This window comes from Diabrotica virgifera, chromosome 2, assembly GCF_917563875.1.
Source record: "Diabrotica virgifera virgifera chromosome 2, PGI_DIABVI_V3a".
NCBI classification, from domain to species: Eukaryota; Metazoa; Arthropoda; class Insecta; order Coleoptera; family Chrysomelidae; genus Diabrotica; species Diabrotica virgifera.
This window is the reverse complement of record NC_065444.1, coordinates 32893459-32915462: the sequence shown is the minus strand read 5'-3', so window position 1 is coordinate 32915462 and position 22004 is coordinate 32893459. Positions and strand designations below refer to the sequence as shown.

Sequence of the window (22004 nt, the reverse complement as noted above, 5' to 3'; positions counted from 1 at the left end):
TGTGAAAAGATCATCATCAGTGCTGATACAGGTTTGTCACATGCTGAGCCACAAAAAATACGTGGGTAAAAACCCTTTAAATGTTTTAAAACTATGATAGCTCTATATTATTATGTATAATAATTTAAAGTCGACTCCCCATGTGATACGTGGGTTGCTGATCTGGGGCCTGATTCTAATTCATTTCGAGGTCGCAACTTAATTTCGACTCCGACATGATGGTCGCAATTTATAGCGATTCTTATTCATTTCGATATTAGTTAAAACTGGGGATATTAACGTTGTCATTTTGACACTGCTTAAAATTTGGGTTGGCACTCCGGTTTATTGGATTTATTGGCTACGCAACCACCGCAACCTCTGTTGATAGTCTGGGAATATTATCGAAAAAATGCCATTTTTGGGAAAAGCTATTTACTAGCTTTTTTAGTGCTAAAATATGGGGTATGACAAGTCCGCAGAAAGTGTGTTATTTTATTTATAAACAAATTACTCTTCATTTTTTAATTAGTTCTCTGAAACTCCTAAGATTTTTCCTTTAAACCAAAAATACTTAAATAAATAGTCACTGTAATTTAGTTCTGCACAAAGTTATTCTTTTTCCGATTTCCTTTAACAAAAATTTTACTCGGAAAATCCAAGTTTTCCCAAAAAAATCTGCAATTTTCAATTAAAATTTTAGGGAAGTAATTATTTATCAATAATTAAATAAATTGATGACATGAAAGATTTTTTATAGGTAGGAGGCCGGCGACAATCTAACCAATAGTTTAGCAATAATTAAAATGTTAATTAAAAAATTTCGGTTGAAATAATAACTAGAAAGATTATGATACACCAGAATAACTATGATTTTCGTATAAAAAAGCACTATACCTATTCAACGTACTTTACAGAATTGAAATTGGACTATTTGAGCGGTCTCGGGAATGTTATAAAGAAACAATTTTTTGGCTTATAAAGAAATAGAACCCCTCAGAAAATATTAGATTATTAGATTAAATTAAATTAAGTTAACGCTATTGAAAAGGGCACAGCTTCTCTGCCTTTTCGAAGAAAAAAAATTGAATTGCGAGGAGTGGTTCCAGGTATAACCGGTCAAATTTGACCGGCATTTGCGACACAGTTATAAACAACATGATTTCAATCTTTGAACCATTACCTGTTTATTCCGGTCCTCTTTGTACATACAAAATTTCATATATACAAGACACTCATAACACAATAGATTTATGTCACCAAGTTATTTAATTATTGATAAATAATTACTTCCCCAAAACTTTAGTTGAAAATTAAAGACTTTGTTTAGAAAACCCGAATTTTCCGAAAAAAATTTCCGCTGAAGGAAATCGAAAAAAAAAATAACTACGTGCAGAATTCAATTACAGTGAATTTTTATGTGAGTGTTTTTGGTTTAACGTTAAAATCTTCTGAGTTAAAGAACAACAATTGAAACAATAATTTCTGAGCGCTAATTTGTTTATAAACCAAATAGCACACTTTTTGCGGACTTTCCATAGCTATATTACTAATATGTGAAATCTTAAAATTTGATTCCCGCATGTCCAGGAATAAAATAGCTGGTACATAATTTTCCTTGTTTTATACTAATTTTCCCAGATTATTACCTTACATCTTTCATTGAGCTGATAATTCACGTTGTGAACATTCTCAATTATTATATTTCTAATTTAATACTATTATTTCTAATTCCTCCAAAACCAGCAAACTTCCACAAAATCCAGCCATATTAATACATTTTGCTTTGGTTTCCCTTGCAAGAAACAAACAAAACAGATCTCCTAAACTAAACCTAACCTCGCTTTCGGCCATTCATTCATGTCCGTGTCGCAGTAATTTCGACTCGAAATTATAATATCAACCACTTTTTTGGAGTCACAATTAATTTCGATAAGTCGCTATTTCATTACATCATTTCGTTAGTTCAACTAAAATCCACAAGGCTCGCACAGTCGCATTTCAACGTCGCCATATTGATTTTAACTTGTTTTGAGTCGAAATTTGAATTAGAATCAGGGGCCTGAAGGATATGTCCTCACATTACTGACGATGATTAGCAACTCTTGAGTTTGATGCCAGCATAAAAATAGACTCTTATGGAAAATTTCTAATTCAAAACATATCCCGCCTGGACTAGAGCAAAGCAGGTTTTGCTGTTTATGTTTGCTGTTTTGTTTAAGTGCAACTATTTTTTACATTAGTAAAATAGTTCGTATGTTAAATAAAATAGTAAATTGCATTAAGATGCCACGAGAAAATAGCTTCAGAACATGTTTTACGAAGTGATTGTTGAAAGAATGTTATATCTATTAGTTGATGGTCGCCAATACACGCTGTACGCAGCCTACGGCGTCTATTGGATACCACCGGCTAAGTCGGTGGTCACTTAAATTCACCCCGTAATTTGAATTTGTTTTACTATTTTTTTTAAATATTCTTGGTTGCAAGATCGTTTTTGTCCTTCAAAGTATATTAAAAGTATCGAAAATGAACAATTTTCGTACGGCGTGACGTTGTACGTAGCCTACAGCGTCTATTGGAGAGCCCAGCCTAACAAACAAAAAGGAACCTTATGCTCAAGAAGCTACATACACAGTAATTGAAATCACACATTTTTGGGACACTAACAGCTGCTTTATTTTTAGAATATGCAAGTTCTTGAAGAAGAAAAAACAAAACTGGATACCTTTTGTCAACAAAGTTTGAAAAATGTAAGTATAAATTGTATGTTTATATAATCACATATAAAATTAATCAATAATAACAATATAATATACACATACTTTCAAAAGTTATGCATCACCCCTCGTATTCACGATGTTTACGCTTTTATAAATCCATATCTTTATCACATATTTAATGGGCGTTTTTATAAAAAATATACCATTTTTGGTTTTTTATTTTATTCGATTACTCATTTAATTGACCTGGTTTTGCCAAGGTGTAAACATTTGAACAGTGGCGGCCCGTGAGGTAGTGCCATAGAGCCATGGCACTACCTTGCTAACTGTCCATAAACATATTTTTTATCTTCAAAACTTTTTAATTCCTGTTAATTTTTTTGTGTGTATTTCTTTTGATCTTCATAAATTATATAAAATATGGCAACTATGGGCGCAATACAATCCCTGCCGACAGCGGAGAGTATTCGACAGGAGAATCTCCTTCGCGCCGAAGTCAGTACTGGCACGATTAAAGAGAGAAAGATTTTACGAGCATTCTATGTAAGTGACAGAGAAAGAGCTATATTGGACTATTAGTATACCTTAACATTAGATTCTCTGTGCCAGGCACGAGGGTATGAAGCCAGGTCGATTTATTTTGAGTTTCTTTACGTGCTGGTTTGTCGCTTTTATTATGTATATTTTCTGTTAAAAAGTTTTTGTATTTATAATTAAACTTTTAGTGCATCCTACTCGTGGGTATTTTGATAATATTTTGATTATTTCTTAATTTTAATTTATTAATTGACAATAAAGATTAGTATTTTAAAAAAATTTTTGATGGTTTTTCCCTAGAAAAAAAACTACAACTGTTATAAGGTGTTGTGGAGCTTTTGAGTTAGCTTTAAGAGGTCACGATGAAAAAGAAAATTCAGAAAATAGAGGCATATTTAAGGAGCTGGTCAATTTTAGTGCCGAATTAGACAACTACTTGGCAAAGGTTCATATTATTCAAAGTACCAGATCTTTCAAAGGTCTACCTTCTCCGGACATTTAGTTGCTTCTAATTTATTTATGTCGGAGAAGTTTTCTGCTTATAAGCATCAGTTCTCCGAATCATTTCTTAATGAAACATGGAGACAATTTTAATTTTTAAGCAAAACTCGGTTTAAAACTGAATTAGAAGTAGGTATGTATTAGTGAGACGAATTAAGTACTACCTCTGGGGCTGTTTCGCTGTCTGTTTTATTGTAGAGGGAAGATTTAAAAAGCACATTTGAAGAAACTATTAAACTTTTAAGTATTTTAGTTACCATTCCTATATCAACATCTGAAGCAGAACGCTGTTTTTCGATGTTTACATCACATCGAAACCTAGTGCTTTAGGTATGCTATCTGCAGAAAAGCATTTTGTAAATTGTATTGATAATTTTAATTATAAAGTCATTGAAAACTTTGCAACCAAAAAATAGAAGAATGAACTTCATATATCGTAAACTTTAAAAGTGACATTACAAAAATTTGTGCATGTGTGTGAATAGTGAAATAGTATTATTTTTATAAATTGGTAAATAGAGACTAAATCGTAATAACAATTTTAAAGCACTATCAGCAGTAAATGCTGGTGGTAGGTTAAGAGGTTTTTATTATTAATTAATTTACGGAACTGTTTTGATCAATGTTGGACAATTGCTTGGCACCTCAGATCAATAAACTTAAGATATGTACATAAGATAAAAGTATCCGCGCATATTTTTTTAGTTTTTGTTGTCAGTATACCTTTTTTTGACAATATCGTGAATCCATCACTAAAAATTTTGGCAGCTGCCCGAGTTGTGGCACTACCTTCTTAAAGTGGTACGAGCCGCCACTGCATTTGAAAAATTTATTCTGGTGAAATTTTTGAAAACGTGATTAAAAATGAATCGTACTTTAATTTCTGAGTTGGAAAGTATACGAGTTATCGATTTAATTGAAGAAGGCCATTCACAGCGGTTCGTGGCGGAAAGAGTGGGTGTTTCTCAGAGTGATGTCTCACGGATATGGAATAGGTTCCTCGAGACAAACTCGATACGGAATAGAGCTCGGTCTGGTAGACCCCTAGTTACCAATGATCGACAGAATAGATATATCAGAATTTCCATCTGTTGAAATTTTTCTGTGTCTGTACCAGACCTCCAAAGAGAATTCAGGCATGCTACAGGAGTCAGAGTATCGTTGGCTACAATAATAAGAAGCAATTAGACTCAGGTTTGAGGAGTCGTCGACCAGTAAGAGTTCCTCAGCTACAATCTAGACATGTTTTGAACTGCCTCCAGTGGGCTCAAAAACACATACAGCTCCCCCAACAGTTTTGGAATTTTGTGCTTTTTTCAGACGAGACCAGAATCTGTTTAAATAGTGATAACCAGCGAATTCGTGTGTGGCGAGAGCCAACAAGAGCTGCACAACTAGCCACACACGAATTCGCCGGTCTCGTCTGAAAAAAGCACAAAATTCCAAAACTGTTGGGGGAGATGTATGTGTTCTTGAGCCCACTGGAGGCCGTCAAAAACATATCTAGGTTGTACCTGAGGAACTCTTATTGGTCGGCGTCTCCTCAAACCTCAGTCTAAAATTCTTATTCTTATTGTAGACAACGATACTCTGACTCCTGTAGCATGCCCGAATTTTCTTTGGAGGGCTGGTATAGATATAGAAGAATTTCTACGGATGGAAATACTGATATATCTATTCTGTCGATCATTGGTAACGCGGGGTCTACCAGACCGAGCTCTATTCCGTATCGAGTTTGTCTCCAGGAACCTATTGCATATCCGTGAGACATCACTCTGAGAAACACTCACTCTTTCCTCCACGAACCGCTGTGAATGGCCTTCTTCAACTAAATCGATAATTCTTATACGGTCCAACTCAGAAATTAAAGTACGATTCATTTTTAATCACGTTTTCAAAAATTTCACCAGAATAAATTTTTCAAATGTTTACACCTTGGCAAAACCAGGTCAATTAAATAGGTATTCAAAAAAAAATAAAAAACCAAAAAAGGTATATTGTTTATAAAAAGGCTCATTAAATATGTGATAAAGATACGGATTTATAAAAGCGTAAACATCGTGAATACGAGGGGTGATGCGTAACTTTTGAAACTATGTGTATAATAATATATAAAAATAATATACGAACAGGAATATTCACACCTCGTCTACCTGCCATTCTATGATACGTGTTTAACTATTATTAGCTCGTCAGATAGAACATGTGGATAAAGACGGAGTAAAGAACATGCCCATTCGTATATCGTATCTTTCTCTCCCCAGTTGTTCACCTTCAATATCTCTTTAACATCGGTTGTCACTTTTTCTATCCACATCTTCTTTGGTCTTCGTACTGGTCGACGTCCAATCATAGTTCCACTAAGCGTTCTTCTAGGTGTTATGTCGTTATCCATTCTTATACGGTGGCCTGTCCAGCGCATTCTTTGTTTTTTGCATAATTTGCCTTAGTAGTCCAGGGTAATAAGGTTTTTCCCATGACACTCAAGCAGCCAGGGTACTGAAGCGTTTTTTCGACAGGTAATACCTATAAGAGCAAATTGTAACTATTTCCTGCGTAGGATCTGGCGGCCATTTTTATTTATAAACAATTAAGTGTCAAAAAATGGCATTTTTCAATTTTTTTAAATCAATGGAAAACAGGGAAACTTATGGTTTTCTTAGTACAAATATCTTTGAGATTATGGAAAAAGCTTTAAAATGACATATTACAAAGTTTGATATACTCATTTATTGTTAATATAATTGCGAAAAAAGGTTGGAATTGCAAAAAAAATTAATTTCGCAATATCTATTGTAAAAATTAGTGTACATCTTTGAAATTTTTGTCATACATATAAGGGTTCTTTGGTGCTTAATATGTGATAACAATTTCAAAGCGATTCATTCAATTGTTTAAATTGTATTCAATTTTATTGTTTTTCCCAGAGAGCATTTATTTTACAATAACATAAGTCAGAAAAAAATGACGTTAGAACCATTCCACAGGTGTCAAATGAAAGAGCATGAGCTATATTTTCAATTTTGTTTAAAAAAAAGGGAATAAAAAATGTATTTATTAGTAATAAATAATTATGCAAAAGTATCATAAATCTTTCCTTATAAACTTTTTATTTTGTTATATAAGAAATTATATATATGGGCCATTCCAAAAACACACGCCTGTTTTGGATTACTTCGACAACGAATATTTTAGTGTGCAACATAAGAAGGACGAAAGTAAATGGCACTAATAATTATTCCAATAAAGAACAATGTAATTTGCAATTTACTTTCGTTCTTCTAATTTTGCACAGTAAAATATTCGTTGTCGAAATAATCCAAAACAGGCGTATGTTCGTGGAATAGGGTATATTTATTACAATTTTTTATCAATTACGATATAAATAACATTACTTGGTAGTTGTGCACTTAAAACAGGGTAAAAAAGTTAATTGTTTTGGAAAAAGTTATCCAAAAAGTTTATAAGGAAAGATTTACGATACTTTTGCATAATTATTTATTACTAATAAATGCATTTTGTATTCGCTTTTTTTAAACCAAGTTGAAAATATAGCTCATTCTCTTCTATTTGACACCTGTGGAATGGTTCTAACGTCATTTTTTTCTGACTTATGTTATTGCAAAAAATGCTCTCTGAGATAAACAATTCGAATAAAATTTAAACAATGGATAATGGAATGAATCGCTTTGAAATTTTTATCACATATTAAGCACCAAAGAACCCTCATTTGACAAAAATTTCAAAGCTGTTATTGCGAAAATAATTTTTTTTGCAATTCCGATCTTTTTTCGCAATTATATTAACAATAAATGAGTATATCAAACTTTGTAATATGTCATTTTAAAGCTTTTCCATAATCTCAAAGATAGTTGTACTAAAAAACTCATGTTTCACTGTTTTTCATTGATTTGACAGTTAATTGTTTATAAATAAAAATGGCCGCCAGATCCTACGCAGGAAATAGTTACAATTTGTTCCTATAGGTATTACTTGTCGAAAAAACGCTTCTGTACCCTGGCTGCTGAAGTGTCACGAACAGGGTATATTTTTGTCTTATTACCCTGGCCTATAGAGGGTTCTCTGTGATATTGGTATAACTCGTGGTTGAATCTTATTCTCCATATACCATTGTCGAAAATGGGTCCTAGTATCCTCCTTAAGATTTTTATTTCAAAAGTAAAGACATAATTAAATTATAGGCATAATATTTTATATATTAAATAAAATTAAATCTAATCGAATAGAATCGAATTGAATCGAACCGAATATAATCGAATCTAAAAGAAGTATTCATTTCTGTCAGCACTCCGCAAGAGTGCCACGCTCTAATTTTTTTTAATGATTTGTTTGCAACAATAAAAACAAATATTATATCACATAATATTTATTTCGTAGTCATTGTAGTGTTGTATAATTCAGGTAGACAATTAAAACATATGGTTCTAATGTGTACATTCATTGGCTTTTTCACAAAGAAAACATAAATCCTGCCTTTATTACCTGACCATTAATCGATTCCCTTCGTGAGCGTCTTTGTTATATAATTTATGTGAATTGTCTTCTGGCAATTCTACAATTGTTCTTTTTTATCAGTTCAGATAGAAAATTGATGTTATCTACGTTAGTAGATATTACGTTAGTAGTTCAGATCCTATTATTTGCCAACGCTCTCTTCAATTCTTTATACAAAAAGATACAATGTTATGAAAGTCAAGAATATTTCGTTTGTAACTTTTAATGTAGAAAATCTCGTTTTATAAAGGACACCGCACACATCTTATGGAAAATATAATGTCACTCAAATTCAATAAAATTTACATTAATAGATTCGTCTTAAATTAACAGTCAATTCATATCATTGCGCCAACTCTTAATTATAATTAATTACGGCGCAAATTGCAATTAAAGTTTATCGAAATCACATTTTTGAAGTTCATAAAATGTCATTAACAATTACTATTACTCTGGGTGCTATTCAAAACAGCTTAAACCCCGCGGGACCTAAGCGGATTAGTGAAAATATTATAATAAGAGGCTTAATAGCCGGAGAAGATTTATGGAGTACCGATAATTTGGGTATTTTAAAATATTCTTCTCTCTCTAACTTACGTAGGTACCCATTTGATTTCAGATTTATTTATATCAATTTATGCTCTTATTATTGAAAATTCAGAGTTGGCGCAATAATACGAAATGACCGTTAATTCGAGAAGAATCTATTCATGTAAATTTTATTGAATTTTAGTGACATTATATAAAAAATATGTGTGTTCACCGCACACATCTTATGGAAAATATAATGTCACTCAAATTCAATAAAATTTACATGAATAGATTCGTCTTAAATTAACGGTCAATTCATATCAGTGCGCCAACTCGTAATTATGATTAATTACGGCGCAAATTGCAATTAAATTTTATCGAAATCACATTTTTGAAGTTCATAAAAATGTCATTTACAATCACTATTACTCTGGGTGCTATTCAAAACAGCTTAAACCCCGCGGGACCTAAGCGGATTAGTGAAACTATTATAATAAGAGGCTTAATAGCCGGAGAAGATTTATGGAGTACCGATAATTTGGGTATTTTAAAATATTTTTCCTCTCTCTAACTTACGTAGGTACCCATTTGATTTCAGATTTATTTATATCAATTTATGCTCTTATTATTGAAAATTCAGAGTTGGTGCAATAATACGAAATGACCGTTAATTCGAGACGAATCTATTCATGTAAATTTTATTGAATTTGAGTGACATTATATTTTCCATAAGATGTGTGCGGTGTTCTTTGTTTAATAAAACAAATGGGTATTATTACACTGAAAGAAAGAACACTGTCAACGACGAGAGCAACGGAAATAAATTTTTGGAGATCGGCAGGAATATCTATAAGAGAAAGGATTACTAACGAGCGCATTAAAGATATGTAAGAAATAATAGCAATCAAACGCACAATCACAGATGACTTATCAAGAAAACAACTTATATGGTTTGGACATATACAAAGAACTGATAAACAACGAATATCAAAGGAAATACTAAAATGGCAACCAGGAGGAAAGAAAAAACGAAGTAGACCGATAAAAAGTTGGAGCGAATGAATAGACAAAGGGCTGAGAGCAGGAAACATAGAAGAGGACGCATGGAACAACCGGACAAAACGGCGATTGGGAGTCGAAAAACAGCATAGAACGTTGCAAATCGACATGTAGCAGTAGTTTTATTATCTTCTTTACCATTCCATCATTCAAATCATTCTCTGAGATTTCTCAGCCAGGACATTTTTCTCCTACCTATGCTGCGCCTTCCTTGAATCTTTCCCTGCATAATTAATTTTAGGAGTTCATATCTGTCACCACGTGTTGTATGTCCCAAGTATTGAAGTTTTCTTATTTTGATGGAATCCAGTATCTCCCTGCTGTTCTGTATTCTCCTTAGTACTCCCTCATTTGTTATTCTGTCTGTCCAGGGAATTCTCAGCATTCTTCGATACGTCCACATCTCAAATGCTTCCAATCTATTGAGGCATTGTTTGTTAAGTGTCCATGTCTCCACACCATACAAAAGAACAGAAAATACAAACATTTTAGTACTCGCTTTCTAAGATTTAGGCTGAGGTCCAGTGGCGGCCCGTCAGGGTCGGCAGTGCCGACCTACACATTTATGGACACATTATAGATTTTTTAAATATTTAATTTAATCGGAGTTGATGATATTCGTTTCTGTGAAATAAAAAATATATCTGTGAGATAATACAGACTAAATGTTATTCATTGTTTTTAAAAGACTTCGATCCCGATACGTTAGTTAAGTGATCCCCGTGCGCTGTGCGTAAGAGACTTTTCAAATTAATGATCCTATAGCCATGCACCCGCACCCGATTGCGATTGTGTGAATTCTTATTATAAAGCCTGGCACGGCATGCCGTCCCCAGATCGAGGATTTGCTATATAATAAGAAGCTATGGAATATTAGCCGATAGGCAACCAATTATACATTCTCCGTACTTATTTGAATGGCAAGTACGGCAGCGGGTACCTCTGCCGAGGCCGAGCGGTGATCTGCAAACGGCAGAAAGGCACGTACGTAGCCACGTATTGCCTTGCTAGCGCGCCCGGGATAATTATGAAATAGGTACCTAAGTAGTTTTACGTCGTTTAATTATTAGTATTATTATTGATATTGTAATTCTTTTAAGTTGTTAGGAATTACCATTTAGGGGACAGGATGTATCGAAGCATTCGTTAAATCAAGTTAATTATAGAGAACAAATAAAATTGTTTAACAAATACGATCTGGAATTTTCTAATTTATTTTCTGACTCGAAGAATATACCGGCGTACCTAAAACAGCACAGAATGAAAGAATCAATTAGTAGTTACATTTTGATCCTTTTCGGTAGAATTAGACGAAACTACTGATAGAGGTAACCTGTCATTCACAAGTATCAATAATTGTTCTTCGATACGCGTTACGTCTAAATTTATGAGAGGTTGTTAGGTTTTCAGACGTGAGTAGAAGTCATAAGACAGAATATATTTTTGGTGTTTTAATTTACAGGATAGATTAAATTTTTTGATATCAAAAATAAATTGGTAAGGCAAATTTATGACGGGGCTGTCTTGATGTCCAGTGAATTGTATGGTCTCCGGACAAAAGTTAAAACAATTGCACCAGGCAAAACTATTATTTACTCACTGTTATAAGTCATTGACCTCTTTGACTATTCAAAATTTAAAAGTTACGCCAAAGAATTTTCAAAATATCTATTAGACAAGTTCATTAAAAATTATCCATCATTTTTTAATCAAATAAAATAAGAAAATGAATTAACAGTTTTATATTTTGATCCAAATATTTTCGGAAGGTGGGATAAGTTACAGACTATGTATAATTTTATATACTGCAATTCATTAGGTACAACAAACTGTTCCCGAAATTAATAAATTATTGTGCTCAAATGTGGGAAAATTCTGTCTCAAATGAACGGGATTTCTCTTGTCTCAAAAGAGTCAAAACGTATTGTCGAAACACCATGAAACAGGAGAGAATGTCAAACTTGTCTCAAATGTCGATAGAAAAAAACTTTTAAAATCCCTCCAAAACAATAATAAATTTTACAATTACATACATTATAACCCATTTTGCTACTTCGAAACAACATAGACTAGAGTTAATTTATAAACAGGTATAATTTCTAAATTTATAGGAAAAAAACAAAAAAAATAAAAAAAAACAAAAACCAAAGATCTCGTATGAAATTGAAGCCTTTGGAGACAAAACCTTGCCGACCCTGTCCCTAAAGCCAAGAGCCGCCACTGCTGAGGTCTCTACGACATTATATTTGTTTCATATTAGTGAATGCACTTCTAGCCTTTTCTATTCTAAATTGTATTTCTTTGGTATAATCGTTTGTTTGACTAATGTTTGTCCCTAAATAATTATAATTATGAACTCGTTCCACCGTCTTATTATTTACGTGTAGATTGATGTCTCTAATATTTTTCTTTGATATAACCATGAATTTTGTTTTCTTTATGTTTAGTGACAGACCAAATTCTTCACTCGTTGCAACAACCTTATCTAAAATTCTTTGTAGATCTGTAATAGTTTCTGCTATTAGTATTGTGTCATCGGCTTATCTAATATCACATATGGGTAGGCCATTTATTTTTATGCCTGCTACTTCATCTTCTAATGCGTTTTTGAATATTTCTTCTGAGTATGCATTAAACAGTGATGGCGACAAGACACAGCCCTGTCTAATGCCTCTTTTGATTTTTATTTTATTGGTGTTTAAATTATTTATTCTTATGACAGCTTCTTGTTCATAATACAGATTATTTATTATTCTTATATCCCGTTTTATAGTTTTATTGTAAATATTGTTTAAAAAATAATTTTAAAATTCCAAGTAAACTAATAAATGTAGTAAAATCAATGTATAAAAATACTAAAGCGAAAGGAAAGAGGGGTGAGACAAGGAGATAGCCCCATAGATGTATTAATAAAAAATACGAGATCTAGAACGACCCTCCAAACAATAGGTGGATATAATCGACTTACCTCTAACACTACGCTACGCAGAGGACATAAGGACTATCACAATAAAATGCAAAAATTAATAAACATATGGATAGAAGAAATAGAGAAGTTAAAGATGACAGTGTATGTTAACTAAAGTAATATACTGAGTTTTAATGGCAAAAATGAAAAGACAATAATTACAAACAAAGCACAAAAAATTTGGTACATGTGTTTTCTGGCATGTATTACATGAATGCCTTTTTTATCAAAATTCTGTTCAGTAGTACTAGCACTGCAATCAAAGGGCAACATTTTTTATCCCACTTTGGTTATAGTTGGTTGAATATTTTAAGATACTGCAGTTGAGTGGAACTCTTTAGAGCAAGCAGTGGTACATGGAGTAAAGATAGTGAAGATGATATCTAACTTCCAGTTGGAAGACGACACTAAGGTACTAGTACACTTTAGAAGACCAAAAATAAGCATTTTTTTTAAGAATTTTTTCTCAGAACCCTTATTAAAAATGAACATAAAACTTTTTACATATTAATGTCTAACTCAAAGAGTACAAAAAATATATCTTTTTTATTTATGCATGTACGCTAATATTGTAGAGGACGCCAAAGTAGAGTCCTCGAAAGAAGATGGCGGACAGTTAATCTCAGGATTGCGATCTCTGAAACAATAAAATCGTACGGCATTTGAAAAAGTAAGGTTTGTTACGTGACAATTTACCACAATTTGGCCAAAAAATAAAAAAATAATATTTTTTAACCATGAAAAACTGAAGAAAACAGGGCGATTTTTTCACAAATTTTTTTTCAAATTTCAGTAAACATTTTTTTGTGGAATTTTCACTAACGGTGGTAAATTGTCACGTAAGAAACTTTCCCTTTTTAAAAGCCATACGAGTTTTTTTTTTTTCAGTGATCCCAATCATGAGATTAACTGTCCGCCATCGGAACTACTTTTTTTCGAAGCCTCGAGTTTGGCGCCCTCTACAATATTAGTGTACGTGAATAAATGGAAAAATATATATTTTTGTACCCTCTAAGAGTTACATATTAATATGTAAAAAGTTTTAAGTTCATGTTTAATAAAGGTTCTGAGATTTAATAAAAATTCTTGAAAGAAATGCCTATTTTTGGTCTTCTAAAGTGTACTAGTACCTAAAGAGGAAGATTTAGCTACATTATAATGATATGAAACGTTTTTATTAAAAAAATATTACACTAGTTAAAAGCGATAACCATTAGTTGGTTAGTTATATTCATAGTTTTGCTTATCATGTAGTGCAGTCACTGAAGGTGGATATGAGCTATTACCTCCGATTTCGTTGAACCTCCATCGATTTTCATGAAAATTGGTAAGTGGTTAGAGGACATCTCAAGGAACAAAGGTGACATGGTGCCAACTTGCGCTTTTACCCTGGGGGGTGGATGCCACCTCTCCTCGGGGGTGAAAATTATTTTATTAAAAATAACCCCATCATTAGATAGAGGGACAAATTTTAAGAAAAATTTGTTATATAAAGTTATTAAAATAAATCAAAACTTTTTGAGTTATTGATGATCAAAGATTTTAATTTTTCTTGAGAAAAATGCATGTTTTTAACCGATTTTTCATCAATAACTCAAAAACTATAAGTTTTTACAAAAAAGTTATTATGACCAAAATTGAAGCTAATAAAAAACTAAACAAACCCTTTACTAGAAAAACCTTTTAGTGTTAACTATAAGTGAATTATAGGTAATTGAATATACAGGGTGTAACAAAAATACAGGTCATAAATTAAACCACATATTCTGGGACCAAAAATAGTTCGAATGAACTTAACTTACCTTAGTACAAATATGCACACAAAAAAAGTTACAGCCCTTTGAAATTACAAAATGAAAATCGATTTTTTCGAATATGTCGAAAACTATTAGAGATTTTTTGTTGAAAATGGGCATGTGGTATTCTTATGGCAAGAATATCTTAAAGAAAAATTATAGTGAAATTTGTGCACCCTATAAAAATTTTATGGGGGTTTTGTTCCCTTAAACCCCCCCAAACTTTTGTGTCCCTTTCAAATAAATTATTATTCTGGTGCCATTAGTTACATTAAATATTTTTAAAACTTTTTTCCATCCATCCAATGCCACTACAGCCCAAATCGAGCCTTGGCCTCCTTCAATAAGCTTCTCCAATCATTTCGATTTACCGCTGTTCTTTTCCATGAACGCGTTCCCAGAAAGTTCCTGGCATCCTCATCGACTTCGTCTTCCCATCTCTTTTTAGGTCTTCCAACAGGTCTTCTTCCCTGCATTCTTGCATTCAGCAATTTTCTGGGGATTCTACTCTCATGCATGCGGACCACGTGCCCTGCCCACCGTAATCTCTGCAGTTTAGTGTGTTGTGCTAGAGTTGGTTCGCTATATTGCTCGTATATTTCTCTATTATACCTAATTCGCCAGTTGTTATTTTCACTTATTGGGCCCAGTATCCTACGTAATACTTTTCTTTCAAACACATCTAATGCATTGGCAGATTTTTGTGTCACCACCCATGTTTCGCAGCCATAACTTACTATGGGCCTGATTATTGTTTTATATACCCGGAGTTTTGTTTTCCGGTGTACGTCTCGCGATTTGAATATGTGGCCCATCGCAAAATAGGCTTTATTTGCCAGTACAAGCCTTCTATTTATTTCCGGTTCTTCTTCACTGCTTGCAACCAGATCCATTCCTAGGTACGTGAATCTATTCACATGTTCTATATCGTCAATAAAGTGTTGTTGCGCCGGTCTATTTGATCTGGTTTGTATGAGTAGTTTTGTTTTATTTGTGTTTATTGCTAGCCCTACTGCTTCTGCACTCTGTTTCAACTCAACGTAGGTTTCTTCCGCTGCATTCATTGTTCTGCTCATTATGTTTATATCATCCGCGTATGCTGCTAATTGGGTAGATTTGTTTGTACACAGTTAAACACAACGTTTTTAAAACTTTTTTGCCTCTTAGTATTTTTTCGATAAAGCAGTTTTTATCGAGTTGCGGCTTCTTTTTTAATATGTTTACATAAAAATTTTATGAGGGTTTTGTTCCTTTAAACCCTTAAATGTTTGTATACGTTCCAATTAAACTATTACTGTTGTACCATTAGTTAAACACAGTGTTTTTAAAACTTTTTTGCCTCTTTGTATTTTTTTGATAAAGCATCTTTTATCGAGATGTGGCTTCTTTTTTAATATGGTCCAAAATATACCTAAAAATGTAAATCATAAATAAATTTTCATATTATTACCAAGTCTCCATAATCGTACTTTACCATATACAAATATGTGGTGGATTTGACAAATATTCAAATATCTCGATAAAAACTGACTTTTGGAAAAAGTACTAAGAGACAAAAAAGTTTTTAAAAACTGGTGTTTACCTAATAGCGCTACAATAATAATTAAATTGAAACGTACACAAAAGTTTTAGGGGGTTTAAAGGAAACAAACCCCCATAAAATTTTTATGGGGTGTCCAAATTTCATTATAATTTTTTCTTAAAATAATACTGCCACAACAATACCATATGTCCATTTTTAATAAAAAATATCTAATAGTTTTCGATATATTGGAAAAAATCGATTTTCATTTGTAACTTCAAAGGGCTGTAACTTTTTTTCCGTGCACATTTGTACAAAGGTAAGTTAGGTTCAATCGAACTATTTTTGGTCTCAGAATACGCGATTAAATTTATGACCTGTATTTTTGTTACACCCTGTATATTTTTTTCGGCGAGTAAAAACATATAAGTATTCAAGCTGAAATAACGGGAAAATGATGCATTTTATAACATAAACTTATTAAACATTAATTTGTCAAAGTACTTAAAAATATCTATCAAACGAGCCCCCGAACATGTTGATAGCATTAAAATTTATGCACCAAAATTTTTTCAAAATTAATTTTTTTAAAATGTTTCCAAAAAATGTTCTTGTTTTTTTTTAATAACCCCATCTATTTTTAAGATATGAGATTTATCTAAAATCCGATTAAAATTTAATTGCAAGGGCTATTTAACCACGTTGAATTTAATCTTTTAGACTCCTTATTTTTTTTAAAATAAAAGGTTAAATTGCCCCGGTTGCATGGTTTTCACAGCAAAATTTAAGATTTAAACGTTTCTATCTCGGTTATTTTTTACCCTATGGAAAGAGAAAAAAACAGGTAAAATATTTGACACAAAAAAACTAAAATTTGGTTATATATCATTTTTTGCGTATATTAAGTATTTTTGAAGTTATTATCAAAAGAATATGAAAATTACATTAATTTTAAAAATTATGATTTTTTTAAATTATATCTTTTTTTCAAAAATATGCATTTTAAACTGGTAAAAATTATTTCAACCATTACTTATGCTAATATAAAGAAGTTCTTGTAAGGATTACTATAAATTTTAATTTTTGTGGAAATGGCGTATGTTTTATTTTTCACTTTTTCCTAAAAAATTCGAAAGGGTTCTTTTATTTTCATCATAACTTGCTTAATTTTGACGCCATTAACTTGTTCTAAAGCTCATTTAATAGGTATTCTGAAGTAAGTTGACAAATGATTAGCAGGTATATTTTATACATTGCATCGTTTTCCCGTTATTTAAGCTTGAATACTTAGATTTGGGAACTCGTCGAAAAAAAAACACATTCAATTGCCAATAACTCACTTTGAACTAACATTTGTTTCGTGCTTTTAGTGAGTAATGTATTCATTTTTTTATTATCATCAATTTCAGTAAGAATAACTATTTTGTAAAAGCTTATAGTTTTTGAGTTATACGTGAAAAACCGATTTAAAACATGCATTTTTTTACGAAAAAAATAAATCTTTGGTCTTTAATAACTCAAAAAGTATTGATTTATATTAATAACTTGATATTACAAATTTTGCTTATAATTTGTCCCTCTATTGACTTATGGTATTATTTTTAATAAAATAAATTTCACTCCTGAGAAGGGGTGGCATCCACCCCCAGGGTAAAAGCGCAAGTTGGCATCATGTCACCTTTGTTCCTTGAGATATCCTCTAATTACTCACCAATTTTCATGAAAATCGATGGAAGTTCAACGAAATCGGAGGTGAAAACCTTCAGTGACTCCACTAATGGAAGTATTTTTAAATTGAATTATTTTTAATAAACATTGTTATACCTCTGCTGTAAACAAAAATGTGAAAAGTAATCCGTAATGTTAGTATTGTAGTTTCACCAAATTCATTAATATTCATACCTTGCTAAACCCATAAAGCTGGCGAGCTTTTAGTCTACTGTGCTAATTATAGGAATTATCTTTTTGTTTTAACAACCAACATTTGCAATAACTAATTAATTAGTTACGGCTTTATAGACGAGGTAACGAAGCATTAAACCTAGGAATTTTGTGCAGTAAGATGAATCGTCATGCAACTTTTTGCATTCGATTCGTGAGAGCGTCAGGCAATTTTGTGAACTAAATTGATCTCCGGCAAAAAATTTTGTGCGTGAGAAAAAGCATCTTTAAAGTGCATCTCGAAGAGATGAAAAATAAAAAATTTAGGACTAAAAAAAATTGACGGAAATGAGTTAAATTTTTATACTTGGGGGTTTTGAAGGTGACTGAACACAAATGTCATGACGGCGATGGTCTTCGAGGTACCTGGTGCCCAGGGTCAAACTTTGTCGCCTGGGACGACCGAATAATTCGCGGGACGATCGAATAATTCGGGAAATGAAGATTGGATCGAAAAATTGAAAAATACGTGTTCAATATTTTTCAAAAATCTATCGAATGATACTAAACACGACCACCTCACTCCACCCCCTGGAGGTGAGGTGGGGGTAACCTTAAAATGTTAAATAGAAACCCCGTTTGTTATTGCAGATTTTAATTGCTTACGTAAAAGTAAGCAACTCTTATTCGAGACATTTTTTAGAATTGTGGATAGATGGTGCTATAATCGACATATTTTAGAATTGTGGATAGATGGCGCTATAATCGGAAAAACGATTTTCTCGTGATACCATAGGTAAATTATAGAAACGGTCTAATATCTCGAGAAATGCACTTCCAAATAAAAAACCAACAAATATGTCGTTTATATTTTTTAAGAACCTATCGAATAACATAAAATACGACCCTCCACTCCACCCCTTGGAGATGGGATGGGGTGTAACTTTAAAATCTTAAATAGGAGCCCCCATTTTTTATTTCAGATTTGGATTCCTGACGTAAAAATAAGTAACTTTTATTCGAGACAGTTTTTCGAATTATGGATATATGGCGCTACAATCGGAAAAACACTATTTATTAGCGCCATCTACTAACAATTCTAAAAAATGTTTCGAATAAATATTACTTATTTTTTCATGAGGAACCCAAATTTGAAATAAAACATGGGGATTCCCGTTTAAGATTTTAAAGTTAACCCCCACCCCACCTCCAGGGAGGGTCGTGTTTGATGTTATTCGATAGGTTCTTGAAAAATATTAAATACGCATTTTTTGGTATTTTATTTTGAATTGATTTTTTCGAGATATTAGACCGTTTCTATAATGTACCTATGGTATCACGATAAATCGTTTTTTACGATTATAGCGCCATCTATCCACAATTCGAAAAAATTTCTCGAATAAAAGTTGCCTATTTTTACGTAAGCAATCCAAATCTGTAATAACAAATGGGCGTTTCCGTTTAAGATTTTAATGTTACCCATATAGTATGGTATAGTTAGACCCAAACCCAGACATTCAAAGTGAAAGTTATCCTCCAACACCAAATTGTTCTATATAGTCCACATAATGTTCAGAAAAAAGTCACACCATTTTGAGCGTCGGGTTTGGGGGGGAGAGGGGGGAGAAATCTGCAAATTCGTAGTTTTTTAGGTTTTTCGTCAATATTTCTAAAACCAAGCGGTTTAGCATGAACAACCCTTCACACAAAATTGTTCTACATTAAATTTGAAATAAAAAAGGCCCTATGCATAACCCTTCTAAAATGAACGGTTCCAAAGTTACGGAGGTAGTATAGTATAATTGGTCCAAAAAAAGGCCTAACCCAGACATCCAAAGTAAAAGTTTTCCTTCAACACCAAATTGTTCTATATGGTCCACATATTGTTCAGTAAAAATTTACACCATTTTGAGCGTCCGGTTTGGGGGGGGAAATGGGGGAGAAATCGGTAAATTAGTAGTTTTTTTAGGTTTTTCGTCAATATTTCTAAAATTATGCTTTAGTGTAAGGAATGTTCTATAGAAAAATGTTCAACATAAAATTTAAAACAAAAAAGGTTCTATACATAATTGTTATATAATCAACGGTTCCAGAGTTACGGAGGGTGAAAAGTGGAGGTTTTCGATACTTTTTATATTAACCGATTTCTCCCCCCTCTCCCCCACAAACCTGACGCTCAAAATGGTGTGACTTTTTTCTGAACATTATGTGGACCATATAGAACAATTTGGTGTTGGAGGATAGCTTTCACTTTGGATGTCTGGGTTTTTGGTATAGTTATATCATAAATATTGCCCAAAAAATATAAAAAGTATCGAAAACCTCGACTTTCACCCTCCGTAACTCTGGAACCGTTAATTTTATAACAAATATGTATATAACATTTTTTGTTTTAAATTTCATGTAGAACATTTTTGTACATAACATTGTTTACGCTAAAGCAAAATTTTAGAAATATTGACGAAAAACCTAAAAAAACTACTATTTTACCGTCTTCTCTCCCATCTCCCTCCCAAACCAGAAACTCAAAATAATGTAACTTTTTACTGAACAATATGTGGACCATATAGAACATTTTGGTGTTGGAGGAAAACTTTTACTTTGGATGTTTGGGTTAGGCCTTTTTTGGACCAGTTATACTATACTACCTCCGTAACTTTGGAACCATTCATTTTAGAAAGATTATGCATAGGGCCTTTTTTATTTCAAATTTAATGTAGAACAATTTTGTATACAAGGTTGTTCATGCTAAACCGCATAGTTTTAGAAATATTGGCGAAAAACTTAAAAAACTACGAATTTATCAATTTCTCCCCCCTCTCACCCCCAAACCCGACGCTCAAAATGCTGTGACTTTTTTCTGGACATTGTGTGGACCATATAGAACAATTTGGTGTTAAAGGATAACTTTCACTTTGGATGTCTGGGTTATACCATCTTTTGGATCAAGTATACTATACTAATACCCCACCTCCAGGGGATGGATTGGGTGGTCGTCTTTAGTGTTTTTCGACAGATTTTTGAAAAATATTAAACGCGTATTTTTCAGTTTTTCGATCCAATCTTCATTTCGCGAATTATTCGATCGTCCCAGGCAACGAGCTCCACCTTGGGCATCTGGTACCTCGGAGACCATCGCCGTCATGAAATTTGTATTCACTGACCTACAAAACCCCCAAATATAAAAATTTAACTCATTTCCGTCAATATTTCCTGAGTTCTAAATTTTTCATTTTCCATTCTCTTCGACATGCACTTTGAAAATGCATTTTCTCATACACAAAATTTTTTGCCGGAGATCAATTTAGTTCGCAAAATTGCCTGACACTCTCTCGCATTGAATGTAAAAAGTTGGATGACGATTTATCTTACTGTACAAAATTCCTAGGTTTTGGGCTTTTTAGTGCTTCATTGCTTCGTCTATTAGTTAATACCTTTATTTTATGGCTTACATAATACATATAGCTATATAAAAAAATACTTATTGATATGCATGACAGACAAAATTAACTTATTGCAATTATTTTAATCAAAACTCAAACTTAAGTATATACAAAATTCTTAACTGCTGTGAAAGACCCACTGAAGAATATTTCTTCATTCACTTATATTTTGTGCTTTTCTTTTCCAGTTTATCACCTTCACGTACTTAAGGTCTTCCTCATCATGATCATCATCATCATCAACAGCTATTCCATCCATCGTCGAATGTAAGCCTCCCTTCTTCTTATTAAAGTTCCCTCTCCTATCGGAGGTTGGATATCATAATGGCTATGGTAACTTTGTTGACTGCTGCTCTGAATAGTTGTAATGAACTACAGTTCAACCATTCTCTAAGGTTCCTCAGCCAGGAGATGCGTCTTCTTCCTATGCTTCTTCTTTCTTGGATCCTTCCTTGCATAATAATTCTCAGCAACTCATATTTTTCTCTTCTGGTAATGTGACCCAAATATTCCCATTTTCTAGTTTTTTTACTTTTCATAATTTCTAAC

General features: G+C 32.6%; 1 protein-coding gene across 3 annotated transcripts in view; it reads left to right on the top strand.

Annotated features, from left to right (window-relative positions):
• Window positions 1-22004, top strand: part of LOC114327276 (uncharacterized) — a 758694-nt gene that overhangs the window by 695703 nt on the left and 40987 nt on the right. For all 3 annotated transcript variants that reach the window (XM_050643570.1, XM_050643571.1, XM_050643572.1), the window contains one exon: window positions 2667-2732. In XM_050643570.1, the coding sequence (XP_050499527.1) occupies window positions 2667-2732 (66 nt within the window). The remainder of the gene's footprint in view (window positions 1-2666; window positions 2733-22004) is intronic.